The sequence below is a fragment of the Callithrix jacchus genome, chromosome 7 (assembly GCF_049354715.1).
Source record: "Callithrix jacchus isolate 240 chromosome 7, calJac240_pri, whole genome shotgun sequence".
NCBI classification, from domain to species: domain Eukaryota; kingdom Metazoa; phylum Chordata; class Mammalia; order Primates; family Cebidae; genus Callithrix; species Callithrix jacchus.
In genome coordinates this window covers 151,579,445-151,599,046 of record NC_133508.1, presented here as the reverse complement: position 1 = coordinate 151,599,046, position 19,602 = coordinate 151,579,445, and the positions used below count along the sequence as shown (strand labels likewise).

At 36.8% G+C, this 19,602-nt stretch overlaps 1 protein-coding gene across 3 annotated transcripts in view; it reads right to left on the bottom strand.

The window, feature by feature from the left end:
• Positions 1 to 19,602, bottom strand: part of MAGI3 (membrane associated guanylate kinase, WW and PDZ domain containing 3) — a 310,874-nt gene that overhangs the window by 73,454 nt on the left and 217,818 nt on the right. For all 3 annotated transcript variants that reach the window (XM_017975031.4, XM_009001917.4, XM_002751252.6), the window contains exons 7-9: positions 15,932 to 15,989; positions 10,771 to 10,865; positions 4,840 to 5,028 (exon numbers count right to left, since the gene is read on the bottom strand). In XM_017975031.4, the coding sequence (XP_017830520.1) occupies positions 4,840 to 5,028; positions 10,771 to 10,865; positions 15,932 to 15,989 (342 nt within the window). The remainder of the gene's footprint in view (positions 1 to 4,839; positions 5,029 to 10,770; positions 10,866 to 15,931; positions 15,990 to 19,602) is intronic.

The following is a 19,602-nucleotide window of genomic DNA, read 5'->3' as shown; positions in this document are numbered from 1 at the left end:
TAAGACGTGTTGCATGGACAAAATGTTGAAAAGGTCAAAACTGAAAACAAAAGAAACTTACTATTCATTTTAATTTCTAAAGTTTGTTAACTTTATAAAGTAATAAAGTAGAATAAAAAGACTTTCCTTCACAAGTATAACTTTTGATTATTTTATGTTTTCTTGTTTTAAGTTTTTGTTTCCTCAGTGGGTAAGCGTAATATGGGAGATTAAAAAAAATACTATGACAATTCAAACATCTGAATGTTGGTCCATATTTACATGGCATGTGAAGCAACAGAGGATTAGAAAATTCTAGCAAACACTGCAAAAATCAACCTCAGTATAATGCTAAAATCTTTCTGGAAAAAATACTTAAACGTCCCCCATAATCAGAAACTAGTCTTGAACATCTTCCAAGCTCATGAGCCACAGACACTGCCAGCCATATTAAAATATCCAGCAATTACCAAGTAAAGGCTTTAGGAAACTACAGAAAATACAAGTTTACACAACTTTGTAAAAATGGCAATGTTTATGTCCATAATTCTTAACATAGGAGTTCAATTTAATAACCTGTATGATTAAGGAAGCAAACAAAGTTGGGAAAAACTGTAAGATTTAACAGTTTGATATCATAATAAACACCACAATGGACCATTTTTCAAAATGAGACTATAGGCAAATAATAGCTCCATAGTAAGCTTTATAATTAAAGAAAATCAAACAAATAGTTTTTTGAGATGATTAATAAATCTTTAGTTTTATACAACAAAATATTATCTCAAAATTATATAAAATATTTCAAAATATTAATACATTTAATGTTTTCTCCAATAGTTTTCACTTGTTTGTAAAATGGCCCACCATCAAAGATAATATGCATTTAGTTTAGAGGATAGATGGTTGCAGAGGCAGAGGAAGCTGGCAGATAGAAGTCCACACTACTCATCTCCCTGCCCCCACAGAAACACCAAATTCTAACAACTAACTACACACAAAAAGTACCATTACAAGAGATAAAGAACAAGTGAGCAAACACAGTGCCTGGTTTGCACTTCATATCACCGAAAGAGACACTGAAGAGGTTAGCAAAGACAGTTTGGAATTGCCAGTGCTATTCCTCCCCCATCCTCCCTGCAGCGACGTGAGAATCTGTACGCTTGGGAGAGGGTGAGCGCAGTGACTGTGAGGACTTGCATTGAACTCAGTGCTGCCCTGTCACAGTGGAAAGCAGAACCAGGATGTACTCAGCTGACACATGCCAACAAAGGGAGCATTTAGGCTGGCCCTAGCCAGAGGGGAATTGTCAATCCCAGTGTTAGAGACTCAGTTCCAGCAAGCCTCACCACTGTGGGCTGGAGTGCTCTGGGGCCCTGAGTGAACATGAGGGGCAGTCTGGGCCACAAGGACTGCAATTCCAAGGCAAGTCCTGAGCTGGGATCAGAGCCACCGGGCTCAACCTATGAGACATGAGCCAGGGCAGTGAATGGAGTGCTTATGTCACCTCTCCTAACCTCCCAGCAGCAGCCACCTGGTATAGAGAAATCTGTTCTTGGGAGAGGGACAGCACAGTGGCTGAGGGACTTTTCACTGAACTCAGTGCTGCCCTGTCACAGCAGAGACCTGGCAGGTTTCATCACCTGCCTGCTCAAGAACCCCTAAGCCCTCAATACCCAACAGCAATAGCTGGGTAATAAATATACCACAGGCACTGGGCTCTGAGATATGCTGGCTTCAGGTGTGACCCAGCACATTCCCTGCTGTGGTGACTATGGTGAAAGACTGCTGCTTGAGAAAAGGAAGGGGAATGGTAAAGGTGAGTCTGTCTTGCAACTTAGGTACCAGGTCAGCCACAGTAGGTAGAGCAGAGCAAGAAGCAGGCTCTCAGAGTGCCTGTATCTAGGCCTTAAGCTCTTGGGCAGCATTTCTGGATGTAGCCTGGATCAGAGGAGAGCCCACTGCCCTGAAGAGTGAGTCTCAGGCCTGGCAGCACTCATCACAAGCTGCCTAAAGAGCACTTGTGCTTTAGGTGAACATTAGCAGTGGCCTGGCAACACTCCCACACCCCCACATGGGCCAGTGGTGGTGGCCTCAGGGTGAGGTTCCTCTGCCTGTGGAAAGTGAAGAATGGGAAGAATTCTGTATTGTGATCTGAATGCCAGCTTAGCCACAGTTGAACAGAATACCAGGAAAATTTGTAAGGTTTCTGACTTTGATCCCTGGCTCCCAGACAGTATCTCTGAACCCACTCGGGGTTTGGGGGAAATCATCATCCTGAAGAGAGGAACAAACCTGGCTGGCTTTGCCATCTGCTCATCATAGGGCCCCAGGGCCTTGAGGGAATTTAGGTGGCAGCCAGGTAGTGGTTTCAGCAGGTTGTGGGCAAGATCCAGTGCTGTGTTGGTTTCATGTCTCACCCAGTGCAGTCTCAGTGGTGGTGGTCACAGGGATGTTTATGTCCCCCAAACCTCACTTCCAGGAGGCTCAGCACAGAGAGAGAGAGAGAGAGAGAGAGACCCCTGACTTTGTTTGTTTAGAAGAATGTAAGGGAAAAGAACAAGAGTCTGCCTGTTAACCCAGATAATTCTTCTGGATCGTATCCAAGAATACCAAGGTGGTACCTATATGAGTCTGCAAGAATCACAGTGTTATTGGGTTTGGGACCCAAGTCCCTTCAAATGCCTGGAAGTCCTTTCCAACAAGGATGGGTACAGACAAGCCCAGCCTGCAAAGACTACAATAAATGCCTAACTCTTCAATGCCCAGATACCAACAAACATCTACAAGCACAGAGACCATCCAGGAAAACATGACCTCACCAAATGAACTAAATAAGGCACCAGGAACCAATCCTGGAGAAACACAGAAATGTGACCTTTCAGAAAGAGAATTCAAAATAGTTGTTTGGAGAAAACAAAAAAAAAAAGAAAGAAAAAATCAAGATAACAGAGAGAAGAAATTCAGATTCCTGTCACATAAATTTAAGAGACTGAAATAATTAAAAAGAATCAAACAGAAATCAAGAGTTAAAAAACACAACTGACATATTAAACAATGCATCAGTCTCTTAACAGCAGAATCAATCAAGCAGAAGAAAAAATCAGTGAGCTTGAAGACAGCCTGTTTGAAAATACAGTCAAAGGAGATTAAAAAAAGCATATGAAACAATAAAGCACACCTACAGTGTCTAGAAAATAGCCTCAAAAGGGCAATTCTAAGAGTTATTGGCCCAAAAGAGGAGGTACAGAAAAGGATGAGGTAAAAGGTTTATTCAAAGGGATAATATCAGAGAACTTCCCAAACCTAGAGATAGATACCAATATTCAAGCACATGAAGGTTATAGAGAACCAAGGAGATTTAACCCAAAGAACACTACTTCAAGGCATTTAAAAATCAAACTCCCAAAGGTCAAAGATAAAGAAAGGATCCTAAGAGCAGCAAGAGAAAACAAATAAATAACATACAAAGGAGCACCAATATGTCTAACAGCAGACTTTTCAGTGGAAACCTTACAGGCCAGGACAGAGTGGCGTGACATATTTAAAGTGCTGAAGGAAATACCTTTTACCCTGTAACAGTATATCTGGCTAAAATATCCTTTAAGCATGAAGGAGAAATAAAGACCTTCCAGACAATGAAAGCTAAGGGATTTCATGAATACTAGATCTGTCCTACAAGAAATGCTAAAGGCGGTTTTTCAATATGAAAGAATTAGACATTAACGAACAATAAGAAATCATGTGAAGGTACAAAACTCACTGGCAATAGCACACAGAAAACACAGAACATTAAACCATAATTGTGGGGTGCAGGAGACTTCAACATCCCACTTTCAGCACTGGACGGATCTTCCAGACAGTAATTCAACAAGGAAACATCAGACCTAATCTGCACTACAGACAAAATGGACCTAATAGATATTTATAGAACATTTCATCCAACGGCTGCAGAATACATATTCTCCTCAGCACAGCATCATTCTCAAGGATAGACCATATGTTAGGTCACAGAAGAAGTCTTAAAACATTCCAAAAAATTAAAATTATATCACGTATTTTCTCTGACTGCAATGGAATAAAATCAGAAATTAATAACAAGGGAAATTTTGGAAACTATACAAAGACATGGAAATTAAACAATACATTCCTGAATTACCAGTGAGTCAATAAAGGAATTAAGAAGGAAACTGGAAAAATTTCTTGAAACAAATCATACTGGAAACAAAACACACTAAAACCTATGGGATATAGCAAAAGCAGTACTAAGAGGGAAATTTATAGCTATAATTGCCTATATATATATGTACACACACACACACACACACACACACACACACACACAAAGAAAAACTTCAAATAAATAACCTAATGATCCCTCTTAACTAGAAAAGAGCAAACCAAACTCCAGATTAATAGAAGAAAAGCAATAATAAAATAAGAGTAGAAATAAATGAATTTGAAATGAAGAAAACAACACAAAAGATCAATGAAACAAAAAGTTCTTTTTTTTAAAAAAGATAAAACTAATAAACCTTAGACTAACAGAAAAAGAGAGGGAAGATCCAAATAAATGAAATCGAAGATGAAACAGGATACCTCATTTTCTATGTTGTGGTTATTACTTATTGCATGCCTGTATCAAAGTATAATAGCTCACATATCTCATAAACATATACACCTACTTTGTAGGCACACAACATTTTTAAAATTAGAGGATAAGCTATTTTAATCCTGAAATCTCTCTCTTTAGTTTTATAATTTAATTCTTTCTCTCTCTTTATGCATGTAAAATCTCTTCACTATAATTTTTGTTACAGTATCACTACTCTTCAAATAATTATAAAAAAAAATTGTTACCTGGTGCAATTTTCCCATCCTGAGCTGCGGGACCATCTTTCAGCACATTTTTCACTTGCAGGAACTCATCAGGTCTATCTCCGCCAATAATGGTAAAACCAAATCCCATTGTGCTTTTTTTCAGTGATGCTCGAACAAGGACACCTTTAAGTTGGGATGGATCTCTTGTGAAGTGTGATTTTTCCATATCTGTGTCAAAATGAGAAGTGGGTTTGAGAACAGAAATAATTACAATGAATATAGCACTCAAGGTCAATCTTATATATGACTTTTTAATGTTATTCTCAAGTAAAAGCACCTACTTTATCTCTTCCTCATTGCCTTGTCTGCACTTACTCTTAACTAGGGGTCCATTATTGAAGTCAAAATGACACAACCTTTAGTACCCAGTTCCTGAAAGTTTGAATACTATTCAACTGTACTACAAAACCCAGTAGATGCTTAACAAATGAATTCAAATGAATAAGCATCTACTGAGTTTTATGTGCAAAGTACTATGCCAGAAAGATGAAATCAAATGTCACAAACTTATGAGAGAGAGTATATTGAGAATTTTCATAATTCACAGCTCAGGCTTTCTGCAGTCCTTAATTTATAACTGATAAAAGGAGTGAATCTTTGTACTGTCAGTAAATAGCTTCATATTTCTATCCGTTTCACTCATGTTTAGTGGATAATTTAGGAAGAAAATTACACAGTTCTTTTAAAAGGCCCATTTTTAAGGGTTAGATGATCCTAGTGATTCACATATGCAAATAACAGCTTCCTTCCAGAACCTCTTCTCTCTTCTCCTCTACCATGGCTGCCATTAGAGAAGTGACAAAAACGGAATCAAATTGTACAGATTTATAATTTACAAAGTATTAAATTAACTGTGAAAAATGATTTTAGGTGTTCTGCCATAATCTATTTTTAACAAATTTATTGACATATAATTGACATACCACAAATTTCAGCCATTTCAACTGTACAATTCAATGTCATGCAACTATTGGCATAATCTAATTTTAGAACATTTTCTTCCCTCCTCAAAGGAGACCCCCAGGCCCATTAGCAATCACTAGCCAATTTCTCCCAACCCATGTCCATATCCTAGCCTTAGGAAACCACAAATCTACTATCCATGTGTAGACTTGCCCAATATAGGCATTTCATATAAACAGAATCATACAGTACGTGGGTTTTTGAATGATTTCTTTCAATTGACTGTGTTTTTGAGGTTCATCTGTACTGCAGCATATATCAGTACTTCATTGCTCTTTATTAGTAATAAATATTAAATATGTACTTACTAAATAAATATAAAATATTTTTATTATATTATTGCCAAATAACATCTCAGTGTATGGATAAACATCACATTTTGTTTATCCATTCATTAATTGATGGACATTTGGGGACATTTCCACTTTTTGGCTATTATGAATAATGTTGATATAAGTACATACAAGTTTTTGTGTGGACATATTTTCATTCATCTTGGGTGTACACTGTGAGTGGAATTCCAGCAGTTACTATAAATATATGGTAATTATGTTTAGCATTTTGATGAACTTCCAAACTTTTCTAAAGCAGCCATGCCATTTTACATTTCCACAGGCAACATAGGAGGGCCTCAATTTCTCCACATCCTTGCCAACAGTTGTATGGTCTGTCCTTTTGGTTGTACTCATTCTTGTGGACATGGAGTGGTATCTCATTGTGGTTTTGTTGTACATTTCCCTATTAACTTGAATTAATAATGGTAGCTTATTTCAAACCTAGCACTAGTATCACGTCCAAAGTTACTTACATGTATCTGCTGCTGCCCCTCTTGGCACAGTGTTCTAAGAGGTATGTACTAAAGCTTATTGTCAGAAAGAAAAGCAATTCTTAGTGCTGCTCTATGTGGTTATGCAGACTGTGCAATAAGTAAACAGTTTCCTCAAGAGGTAGGCCTGTCCTGGCAGCAGTGACAATGGCAAGTTTGCGGTGGAAAGTAGGAACCACCTTATTTGATAAGTTATGCCCAGATTTGCCTTTATTTGCAAAAATCACTTGATACAAACAAATGAAAAATCCAGCTATTTTGGGCTTCTCAAAGTAAAGAAGTGGACTCCAGACAGCAGTGCAATGATCATAGTAAATGCCATTTTGTGAGGCCAGAAGATGGCCAATCAGCCTACTTACGGTGACACCTCTGTGCATTGCTGAGCTCTTGTTGAGCTTCTGACATTCAAAGTAGCAACCAGTCTCTGAACAAAATGTTACTTTTAAAAATTATTTAATTGACGTGTGCAGTACCCATTCGATTAAGACTGTGTCTACTAATGTTGCCTACCAGACTGTAGAAAAGAATATTTCACTAATGACTGAGTACTCGGACAGGTACTTGATGACAATATGAAATGCAACTTTTTCATTTTTATGCCAAATATTGAGATTCTGGTTAGCTATCCCATGCCCTAATCTCCAGGAATACTAGAATAAGATTGGCTTTTAAGAGGGAAACTTGAAAACTGGCATATAATAGATGACAACCAAGTTGTACAAAAAATAAAGAGGAAGGAAAAGTTGTGGTTCACACCTAATTTTAGAAAGTATTAATAAAACAGCCAAAGTCTTATCAAAATTAAACATATGTGGTGGCTCACACCAGTAATCCCAGCACTTTGGGAGGTTGCAGCAGGCAGATCACAAGGTCAAGAGATCAAGGCCATCCTGGCCAACATGCAAAAATTAGCTGGGCATGGTGGCGTGTGCCTGTAGTCCCAGCTACTTGGAAGGCTGAGGTAAGAGAACTGCTTGAAACCAGGAGGTGGAGGTTGCAGTGAGCCAAGATCATGCCACTGCACTTCAGCCTGGTGGCAGAGTGAGACTCCGTCTCAACAAAAAAATAAAATAAAATAAAAAATAAACATAGAAAAGTGGAAATCATAAAGGCACAAAGATGTCTTTGAGATCAATATTCCCAACTTCAAATCCAAGATTGGTGATTCAGTTGAGTGATCCTGGGTAAACTGTTTAAACCTTGTAAGCCTCAGTTGTCTTGTCTATAAAATGGGGATAATTATACCTAAAATTCATGAGATTGTTACAGAGATTAAACTATGTAATGCATAGAAAAAAGAGGAAGCACTTCTTGACAAAGAGTAAGTGTGCAATAAATGTAGATCAGCAAAACTCTTACATACTGTCCAAAAAAGGAGGTTCCCTGGCTCACCCACTTGAGTGCTTCTGACTCTGTGAAAAGGATAACCTTGGGATAGATGCATCAGACAATTTTAACTTGATGCCATCAAAGCCTCTGAATGGGGATAATAATATTAATAACCTTGCAGAGCTATTTTGAGACTTAAATGAGATGATTATACAAAGTATCCAATTCTATATTTGACTCAATATCTCAATAGATGGTAGCTGTTATTCCTTAAGAACTAGCATAACTCCAATAACATCAAGGAAGCCTTTCTTGCCCTTCCACATTTGGATTTAATTTCTCTCTTTTGTCTACCAGTATTGTTTATGTCTCTATTATCATACTATACTAAAATTATGTGTGTAATTCCCTGGCTAAGTTGGGAGCTCCTGAAAGACAGGTGTTAAGTATTTGTTTGCTTGTTTTTCCTTTTTTTTTTTTGGTTGAGACAGGGTCTCATTCTGTCACCCAGGCTGGAATGCAGTGGTGTGATCACTGCTCACTGCAGCCTCAACCTCCTGGGCTAAGGTGATCCTCCCACCTCAGCCTCCTGAGTAGCTGGGACTACAAGTGTGTGCCACCACACCAGGCTAGATTTTTGTGTTTTTTGTAGAGATGGAGTTTTGCCATTGTTGTCTAGGCTGGTCTCAAACTCTTGGGTTCAAATGATCCATTTGTCTTAGACTCCCAAAAGTGCTGGGATTACAGGTATGAACCACTATACCTGGCTGGTGTTGAGTGTTCACTCTTCTTTTAACCCCTAGCTCATAGGAGAGTGCCTGGGTATCTAAATCAATAAAAAATATGGTACCTAATGCAGGGAACTTAGAGTTTAGTAAGGGAGAGAAAATCTCCCTTGAAATGTGCCACGAATTCAGGGACTATGTTATAATACAAATAACTCTGAATTTAAAGTCAGTAAAACTTGGTTCAAATTCTGATTTGACACTCACTGTTATTCTAAGCAAGAAGCTTAATGTTTATTAAAGTCTCCATTTCCTTACATATAAATTAGGGATTCATGATGCTCTTCGGTTCATGTCTTCTGTCTATAATCTTTCATGGTCAAAGTTATGAAAACAGTTGGTTATACTCATTGTCTCCACTTCCTCACCTCCCATACCCTCTTCATTCTATTGCAATTTAACTTTACTTTCTACTTGTTCTTGCTAGATTGACTAATGACTTCCCTTTTGTCAAATCCAACATATATTTTTCAATCTTCAACTTCCTTGACTTTCCAGCAACATGTGACATAAATACTCACCCTCTTCTCATGGTATCTATCCCTACAACCTCATCTCTTGTTACTACCCTACAAATACCCTATGCTGTAACCACGCCTACCTGCCTTCTGGCCTTTCAGCACACCATTTCATGGTTCTATGATTTCAAACATTCTGTTCCTTTTACTCAGTATGCTTTCTTGTACCTTTAAAATTTTTGTTTGCCTGCTTTAACTTTTCCTGACTTTTCAAGACCCAATTCATATCTCTTCTGCTTTGAAATTTCTCCTGCCTCTTTGACATTCTCTACCAAAGTAAAGTTGGTACTCCCTTCTTTATGCTACCACTGTACGTACCTTGTACACCTCGATTAATAACAATTAAAGCTATTATTTATCAGTCAACATGTGCTTAATATCATTGTAGGCACTTTACATCTGTTAATTTACACACTCATAAGCACCTTAAGAGGTGGGTACCATTATTATTCCTATTTTACATATGAGGAAATAGGGGCATTTAGAGATTTAGGAAACTTACCCAAGGTTACACAGCTGGGATCCAAACCTGTTCCTCAGCCTACACATACTACTACTATTCGAGGATGGCACGTATTTCCATACATTATAACCATCAGTTTCCTAAATTAGACTGTGAACTCTTGAGGGCAAACCCTGCCTTACTTGTAGTAATTTTTGTATACCTAGTGCCTAGCAAAGCACTGGGCATAAAGTCAGTGCTCAGTAGTACTTGTTATCAAAATGTTTGCAAAACAAAATGTAAAGCTTTAGGAGGAGGAGTATGTTTTTGAAGAGTAACTATAAGAAAGAACTGTTCCTCTCATAGGCAACAGAAGTGGAGAATCTACTGGGTTATTACAATATGACCATATATACCCCTGATTATGAATGACAAATGAGGGCTAGATAAGGGATGGGGAGGGATAAGTAGAATGCAAGAACTTCCTGGGCAGTGTTTTCAGAATACACATGACTAGGCTCATCAAAATGTCTGAATCTGTATTTTTTTAAAATGCTCCCTAAATGAGTCTGATATTACTAATACCTACCATCCCACTTGAGACTCAATGATGTAGGTAAATCATTTGGCATATTTATTACTTATTAATATATTGGCTAATGAAGAATCCTCAATGGTTACAGATACCATACGTAAGTAATTAACTTGGGAAAAGCTAACGAGGAATTAGAGACCTAATATTGGCCTTGCCTTAAACACATAAGGAAACATTCCAATCTTCAAAACAAAATCTCAGATTCATAAAGAAGCTAACTAAATCCCTTCCCCCAACAACTTCATGCTTTTTATATACTGGTGAGAAAAATCTCAGTATTCTCATAATGTTCAGATGTTTAAGATTATTCATATCTTTACAGTAACAAAAATTAGACATTCTTTGTCTAGTGTCAAAGCCCTAGCAATAAAAAGTTCAAACTCACTTTTATTAACTCAGCATACGAATTTCACAAGTTATTCTTAGAAGGAAAGATTGAGAATAATGTTTACCTGGTTTTGAAGACCCAATTTCAGCCTGTCCTAACTGCTTTTTCCTTTTGGCTTCTTCCACTGGATTTTCAAACTGGGTTTTCTGGTTAAGGTGACTGTAGAATGTAAAAAAATACACATTTCAGTTTAAAATAAAACAGTAACATATTCTTTAATAGTCTATCATACCATTCCATCACCACAGATTAGGGGACAAATATGTCTCTTTAGGCTATGGAACATGGAGGAACTGACAGACGATAGCAGAGGGACTTTCTGTCAGCTAAATAAAGTCCTGCAGAAGACATCAAGCTATAAAGCTTTTGATAATATATTTATTATAGCTTCTCATAAACCTACACAATATAGCCAATAATGGTTTTCAAAACTATAGTAGACACTCTCTTATCTGATGTAATCAGAAGTACTGGTTCTTGGTAATTTAATTTTTTTAGAAAAAGGCAGATAATGATAGAAGGGTTTTAATTTGAGTTTCACCAAAATGAAGCAAGCTGTAAAGATACTTTCAAAGAAATTTGTGTACAGAATCCTTTTAAAATTATATTATTATTACTTTTCCACTGACTCACTTATATCCATTCAGCAGCAACTAAGAAAATGACTGGCTTTTATCAATTATATTATAGAATAACTATTTCACACTTGAATTTCTTCATAAATATAATTAACTGAATAATTATAACATAGGTTCAACTGGCATTTACGATTTGGGAACATTCACTAATGACTCTTGGAATGCATATAACTCTGTGAGAGAAAGCAGAAAGCCTGGAGAGATCAACAGCTAGGAGGTTAGCCAAAACTATTCAACACGCTATGGGCAACAGCATGTTTTACAAAAGAAATAGAGCACTGCTCTTCTGGCAAGCCAGTTAAGTGGAAGTTGGTTAAGAAAGAGACTGCTGTAAAAAAAGATGTTTAGGACCATGAGTAGGTCTAATTCAGAAGCAATGAAAATCATATTCTAGCATTTCCATAGTACAAATATATTTCAGCTTATGCTACAGTTTCTAGTAAAATCCACTTTAATAAGAAGTGACATGAGTGAACACCAAGAATTAATTAACAAATCATGAGAATTTCATATGATTGTCTTTAGGTAGGCTGAATATTACAAAAGCTACATATAAATAGTTACACAAGTTGAAAATTTATTATTTATTTATTTATTTGAGACAGGCTCTTGTTCGGTCACCCAGACTGGAATGCAATGGTCCCATCACAGCTTACTGCAGCCTCGACCTCTCAGTCTCAAGCGATATTCCCACCTTAGACTCCTGAGTAGCTGCGACCACAGGTGTGTGCCACCATGCCCAGCTAATTAAAAAAAATTTTTTTGTAGAGATGGGGTCTTACTATGTTGCCCCAACTGGAGCTTTGCCATTTGTGAACATTAAGGGTGGTGATGGAGAAATGGGCAGCAGGGACTAAAATAAAAATTTAAAAACTTAAAATACCACCTTCAAAAAAAGGAACGTTAGCTTTCTCCATGTCATTTAGGCTACTGGTGCATACTAGTTCCACAACAGATGTGGTTACTTACTAAATAGTTTAAGAGCTCTAAATATGGACATTCTTTGGGTTCTGATTTCACTAACACTCAGGTATGCTTCTATTTCATAACAGGAGGAGGATAACACTGTCCAGAGTTAACTCTTTAACTCTGTAAAAATAAAAATCTTAGGAACTACTTAAAATTTTATATAGGTACTGATATTTTACATATTCTTTTGAAAAACAACTAAAAATTGACACTCAGAAAATGATAAACCTGTTTAGAAAGAACCTTGGCTCACTTTCACTTTAATGCCATTGGCTAGAATGACTCACTTTGCCACCCAAGCATTAGAATATGAAAAGTAGTCATTTGTATTTTTTTTTTTTTTTGAGATGGAGTTTCGCTCTTGTTACCCAGGCTGGAGTGCAATGGCGCCATCTCGGCTCACTGCAACCTCCGCCTCCTGGGTTCAGGCAATTCTCCTGCCTCAGCCTCCCGAGTAGCTGGGATTACAGGCACGTGCCACCATGCCCAGCTAATTTTTTGTATTTTTAGTAGAGACGGGGTTTCACCATGTTGACCAGGATGGTTTTGATCTCCTGACCTCGTGATCCACCCGCCTCGGCCTCCCAAAGTGCAGGGATTACAGGCATGAGCCACTGTGCCCGGCCAGTAGTAATTTGTATTTATACTCTTTGTAATGTGTGGAAGAAGAGAATACAAGTATGCAAATGAGTAATCCTTTTCCTGAAAATTTGACAGAGGAATGTAAGATTTAGTGAAGGAAGTTAGTGCTTTCATTATCTTAGACTATCTAGACTAAAATGCCACCCGAAAAAAAAAATAAATAAATAAAAATTAAAAAGTGAGAATAGTGTCCTTTTCATTTAGTTACTTATACCCACACCATTATTAAGATATAACAAATTTTGTTTTCCATATAACTAGCTATGGAAAATAAGAGAGGAGAACATTATAGATTAACAGAAAGAAATAAAGATAGCAAACAAGAATAATTAAATAATATAATACTTAATTTGGCACATTATCTGTATTAAAATTTTATATCTAATATCTGTAAAAATTTATCCCAACAAAATATTCTTTCATAAAGAGTTTTAGATGGCTGGGCGTGGTGGCTTACACCTGTGATCCCAACACTTTGGGAGGCTGAGGCGGGTGGATAACTTGAGGTCAGGAGTTCAAGAACAGTCTGGCCAACATGATGAAACCCCATCTGTACTAAATATACAAAATTAGAGGAGTGTGGTGGTGCATGCCTGTAATCCCAGCTACTCCCGGAGGCATGCCGGGAGGTATGAGAATCGCTTGAACCTGGGAGGCAGAGGTTGCAGTGAGCCAGTATCGTGCTGCTGAACTCTAGCCTGGGTGACAAGAGCAAATTCCATCTAAAAAAAAAAAAAAAGAGTTTTAGTTGTGAAAGCAAGTGTATATTTTGACTTTGTCACCTAGGTGCATCAAGGCACTTAATGCTTATTACCCTGATGTAATTGCTATATATTATATGTACTGAAACATCCCTATGCACCCTCAAATGTCTATTATATGTTAATTTTAAAAAGACATGTAACGTAATACAATCAAGACAGCATTTCTAAATATATGAGCATATTTATAGCCTATGCATATTTATGTTTATTATAGCCTATTTATATTTATATTTATGCATATTATAAGCATATTACATTTTTGGAACAATTTTATTTAAAAAAAAAAATTCATCCATTTCAGAATCCCATCCTCTAAAATAAATACAAAGAAAAACTACCATTGCAGTTGGTGTTACTACAGTAAGTCTCCTGCCAAGAGCAATCATTGTGCCATCTGGTTTGACAAAATAAGAGAGCCAAAGAGTAGCCATTCAAGTAACAGCTTTTTATCTCCATCAGTAAACTCACTACAGATTACTATGGTTGAGATTCAAAACCTAACTAATCTGGGAATCAAGCCACATTCCATTGCTCAGCAGACTCCATGCTAATGTGCATCTTGAGTACAGTCTGCTCCTTCTTAATCTAATACAAAACCCTCCTATAAAATGAGCTTATTCTGGGAATAATCATCCAAAATCATGTCGCTGCTGCTGTTGCTTCTAATTCAGGCTATTTCATGTACCTCCCTGACAACTAGGAGCAAGACACTTCAGGATTTGCCTAAAGTTGCTTCAACATTATATCCTTGCATAATGGGGACCAGATCATTCAGCTCAAGGTTTTATAACCAGAAAATGACTTTCACCTTTTGACCATGTATTCAAATTCACTTGGAATGGATAATAAAGAGAATGAAAATCATTATCTCAGAAAGGTTCAGCAGTGTCAATCGAAGTAATAGTTGATTAGAGTCCAATTTAAATAGACTAAACTTTGAGGGGAAGAAAAAAGTCCTGTAAAACCTTTTCTGTTGGCCCCCAAATACTCCTTTGACATGAAAATGGTTGTTTCTTCCTTTCACAAAATATGACTTAGAAAAAAAACATAAGGGAGCTGCTGTATACTTTTTACATCACAGTATCAGTAAGATATTAAACAACACAATGGAAACAAAATTAGCATAGCTTTCAAAGGAACCAAGATAATGAAATTTTGATATACTTAAGTGTCAATCTAACTGAGTCATTTCTTTAGGAGACATATTTAATTTTAAGAAGTCATTCCAAAAATCCCTCTAACCACAGCGACTCAAGTAACAATCTGCACAAAAGAATAAAGACTACAGTTCCAACACGAATCAGAGAGCTTATGTTAGGGATAATTCTCAGGACATGGCATCAGTTTATGCCTATAAGTGTTGAAACATTAAGACACAATCATAAAATTAAAGATTTTTGTGTTTGTTACTTTTTTAGGTAGTAATAATATTTTGTCTTTGCTACCTATGCAGCAGGTTTAGACTCCTAGTCTCCAGGTAAATAGTAGTGCTTCTGATACAATTATTTGCCTGGTGCTAGACACTTAAGGTCAAATTCAATGTTTAGCATCTGGAAAGAAAGTAGTCTCATGGTCATAACAACGTAGCAATTAGTTAAAGAAAAGAGAAGGAAAAATTAGACATTGACATTAGCTTAATTTCTCTGGCTAACACAGCCAGGTGTCTGGCACTTCTCTCCAATATAGATTTAAGTTTAAATTTAACCATAACAGCTGCCTAAGAAGCAACTTTTATCCCTAAATCGAATATTAAGTTTTCCTTGAATAACTCCTTAAAAGAGAGCACATCTTTAGCTGTATACTTCAAAACTCTGGATAATTATAATACCCTAATGTTCTTCTACTGCTTTCAGAAGCATACAGTGGTGGTGTTGCAAATGACCTTGATAATTCATCTTGTCCACTGCCCTCATTTCAGTTTTCTATCAAATGACTTTCTCTTTAGAGGCTGTAGTGGTAACAATAGCATCTCCAGCTATTAATCCTCTAGGCAACTTCCCCCTTATTCTCTATATTTAGAAATTCAAAGCCAACTTCTGGGAAGCCCAAGGTCAATGAAGTGAATGCTCACTGACCCTACCTTTTCACTCCCCTAGTTGAAAACCTCAACAGCTGGATGACAGAAGCATAGGGTGCTGTATCTAGTATTCCCTAAAGCTGCAGGCTGAGAGGAAAACATTTGGGAGAATATTAACTGAGGTAACAAACTTACTCAACATAGTATGTCCCATACTGAGGGTCCTCTATTTTCTCCCAGCCATAAGGAAGCTCTGTAAATAAAGAAAATTGAGTAAATTGCCAGATTCAAAACTGACAGAAAAGAATTCACCAATGAGTGAATGTATCATTTCATTATATTAATATTTGGGAGTCAGAAAGCTGAGGACTCACTTTCAAGAAACAAACACAATTTAAGTCTGAGTGGCTTCTTCACCAGCCAGTGAAAATTTCAGCAAGCAATCAGATGCCCAGAACAGAAGACGGCATTAAACAAAAAGGTGTTTATATGAACCACAGCCATAAAAATGCTAATAAAAATCACTCTATATTTCTTTCATTTAAAAACTTTGATCATGCTGACATGAGACACAGTCCAATACAAGAAGCAAGTGCCTGTTAAATTTTTTTACTATACATAGTTTATTTATTTATTTATTTTTAACGAGTCTTGCTGTTGCCAGGCTAGAGTGCAGTGGTGCATCTCTGTTCACTGCAACCTCCGCCACCTGGGTTCAATCGAGTCTCCTGCCTCACCCTCCCAAGTAGCTGGGACTACAAGTGAGTGCCACCACGTCCAGCTACTTTTTGCATTTTCAGTAGAGACAGGGTTTCACCATGTTGGCCAGGATGGTCTCGATCTCTTGATCTTGTGACCCGCCTGCCTCAGCCTCCCAAAGTGCTGGGATTTCAGGCATGCGCAACCATGCCCGGCCTAGACACAGTCATTTTTGATGTTATGTTCTGACCCACTTCTCCTGAAAGGAAAGCTAGCCTTGGAATTTTGACATTTCAAGTGCGCAATCTAGATTTGCTTAAAACCTACAAAAGTACAGTACCTGCTTTCTCTTGGTGAACAGGATCTGAGTATCTGAAGGAACACTAACTACCACAGTGCTTTGTGTAATCTGTATTTGTGAATGATAAATAAATATCTTAAATAGCATTCTTAAATATTACTTATTCTTGTAAAGAAGTAAACCAAGAAAACATAACCAGAAATACTGAAGGTAGTTGAATTTCTGAAAGTTAAAAAAACATCCCTAGCCTTTTCAATGTGAACTGACGTGAGCTTTTCAATGTGAATGTGAATCTTTTCTCCCACTTTGTCTTGTAAAGTTAAGGTCTCTGGAACCATCTTACTAGTAAAACATGGATTAAGTCGGGAGGAATGTTCCTAGCAGGTGGTTCTAGTCCTAACCATTTTATGTAGCAGTTGAGCAAAAAAGAATGTTAAAAAAAAGTCCACAGTTGTACACTATGATGTCCCATACTTTTATTTTCAATTTCTCTTAAGAATACTTTTACTATGCTGAAATGCACACATACACACAAAGTACGCTGGACAGCAAACAGGTTTAGAAAGCATCACAAGACTTATTAGTTTTATATCATTTAGCCTCAGTTATGACATATCAACTTTGTAAGTAAAAATTCCATTATAATAAACTTGACAAGCTATATTGTTTTACTCTAATAAAAATCATTATTCTGCATTCATAATACAAGAAAAGAACAGATGACTAGCCTCCTGGTGAAAAGCTCTGAATTACCCCTACCCTTTTCTGCATCATACTTTTCTGCATATATATTGATTGGTGGTTTCAAAGTTTGATGAGTTTTTGTGTTTTTCCTTTGAGGGACCTGGTTGAAATGCCTGAGGTAGAAAAGATGAGAACAGATGAACTATTCAAATAGTTGAAATATGTGAGAACAGAACAAAACATTAAAAAGAACTGAGATGTACTTTAGTTCACTTTGATCCTCCTTAGCTATAAAGCAAATCTATCAAACAGGTACAATATTTTATCGCCAAACAACTGTTGCATAGATAAGAGTATTTTTTGGGATATATCTGTAAAAATGCACTGTAACAGTTTTAGATCTTCCATGAAAAATATTTTTTTCTTTAACAGAAATGTTCTTGAAATAGCATGGGAAATGAATGGAGCTGAGGAAGGATGAATTCTACAAATGTACCACAATTAGATTTATGTTTTGTCTTTAAAGAAGTTTGGAGAATTTAAGGACTATAGAACTAGTTGAAATAGTCCATTTGATATCTGAAAAATTCACTAAAATTGATATATTAATAGTTAATAAGGATAAAAGATCAACATAAATATATTTTAATGTTAACTCGAAAGTTGATTTAGTATTTTAGTTAGCACTCCAAGTAACTAGCAACTAACAGATTAAATACAGTCCTTTCTTTAGGAGAGAAAACAAATATGGCCATTTATTTTCTGGATTACTTTATTAATTGTAAACCTTTACCACTGATACCATTAGAAAGTTTTTTGTTTTTTTGCATGCAGGGTAAATTAACACAGATAAAGAAGTGGTTATTATTTGCCCATTTAAAATGAAGGTAATAAAAATCAAAACTAAAATATTTAGCAATTTGATACACTATCTAGTGGATCAATTCATTTATTAATTTTCTTTCATTTTTCCTTCCTCCCTTCTCATCCTCCTCTCCCCTTCATCCTAATGCAGAAATAAAAATTAGAAAGATAACACAGTTCTTGACCTCAAGGAGTTCACAGTCTAGACAGACAGACAAAAGAGATAAATGATAAGATGAAGATAAACATAATCTTTTTTGGGGAATGCAGAGGAATGACACCAATTGCTTGGTAAAACAGCTATCAGGAAAGCCTTCTGAAAGGTGATGTTTAAGCAGATAAGCTGGCCAGGCTCAGTGGCTCACGCTTGTAATCCCAGCACTTTGGGAGGCTGAGGCAGGAGGATCACAGGTCAAAGGATCAAGATCATCTGGGCCAACATGGTGAAACCCTGTCTCTACTAAAAATACAAAAATTAGCTGGGCGTGTTAACACACACTTGTAGTCCCAGATACTTAGGAGGCTGAGGCAGGAGAATCGCTTGAACCCAGGAGATGAAGGTTGCAGTGAGCTGAGATCATGCCACTGTACTCCAGCCTGGAGACATAGCAAGTCTCAAGAAAAAAAAAAAAAAGATAAGTTAGGATTAGGGAGAGGGAGATGATTCCAGTTAGATCAAAGGGCATTAAGGTATTAAGAATTCTTGGTATTTTCCATAATTACAAATAATTTGGTAAACTAGAATGAAAGTTGTATGCAAAGAAAAATGAATTTTATGAACCAGCACCAAATTACAACACTTTTAGAGTGCTGTGTTGGGAAGTTTGATCTTTATTTTGATGATGATGGAGAACTGTGACATTATTTAATTTATATTTGAAAAATATTATTAGGAAGCAGTAATACAAGATGAAATAGATGGTGTCCAGTGAGAATAAAGGCAGACAATTAAGATAAACACTAACAGATTACATAAGAACTTATGAAGACTGGAACTAAGGCAGTGATAGTGGAATGAATAATAAGACAAAGAAGTTAAAGGAATAGAATTTAATGACTGCCATGAGGTTTAAGGAAGAGAAGGAAGAAAAGAGGCAAAGATGATTCCCAGGTTTCTGGATCTTGTGGCCTAAAAGTGATACATTAGCAAATATTTATTGAATAATTATGAAAATGGGCTGGGCGCAGTAGCTCATGCCTGTAATCCCAGCACTTTGGGAGGCTGAGGTGGGGGGATCATTTGAGGTCAGGAGTTCGAGACCAGCCTGAGCAACATGGTGAAACTCCCATCTCTATAAAAAATATAAAAATTAGCTGG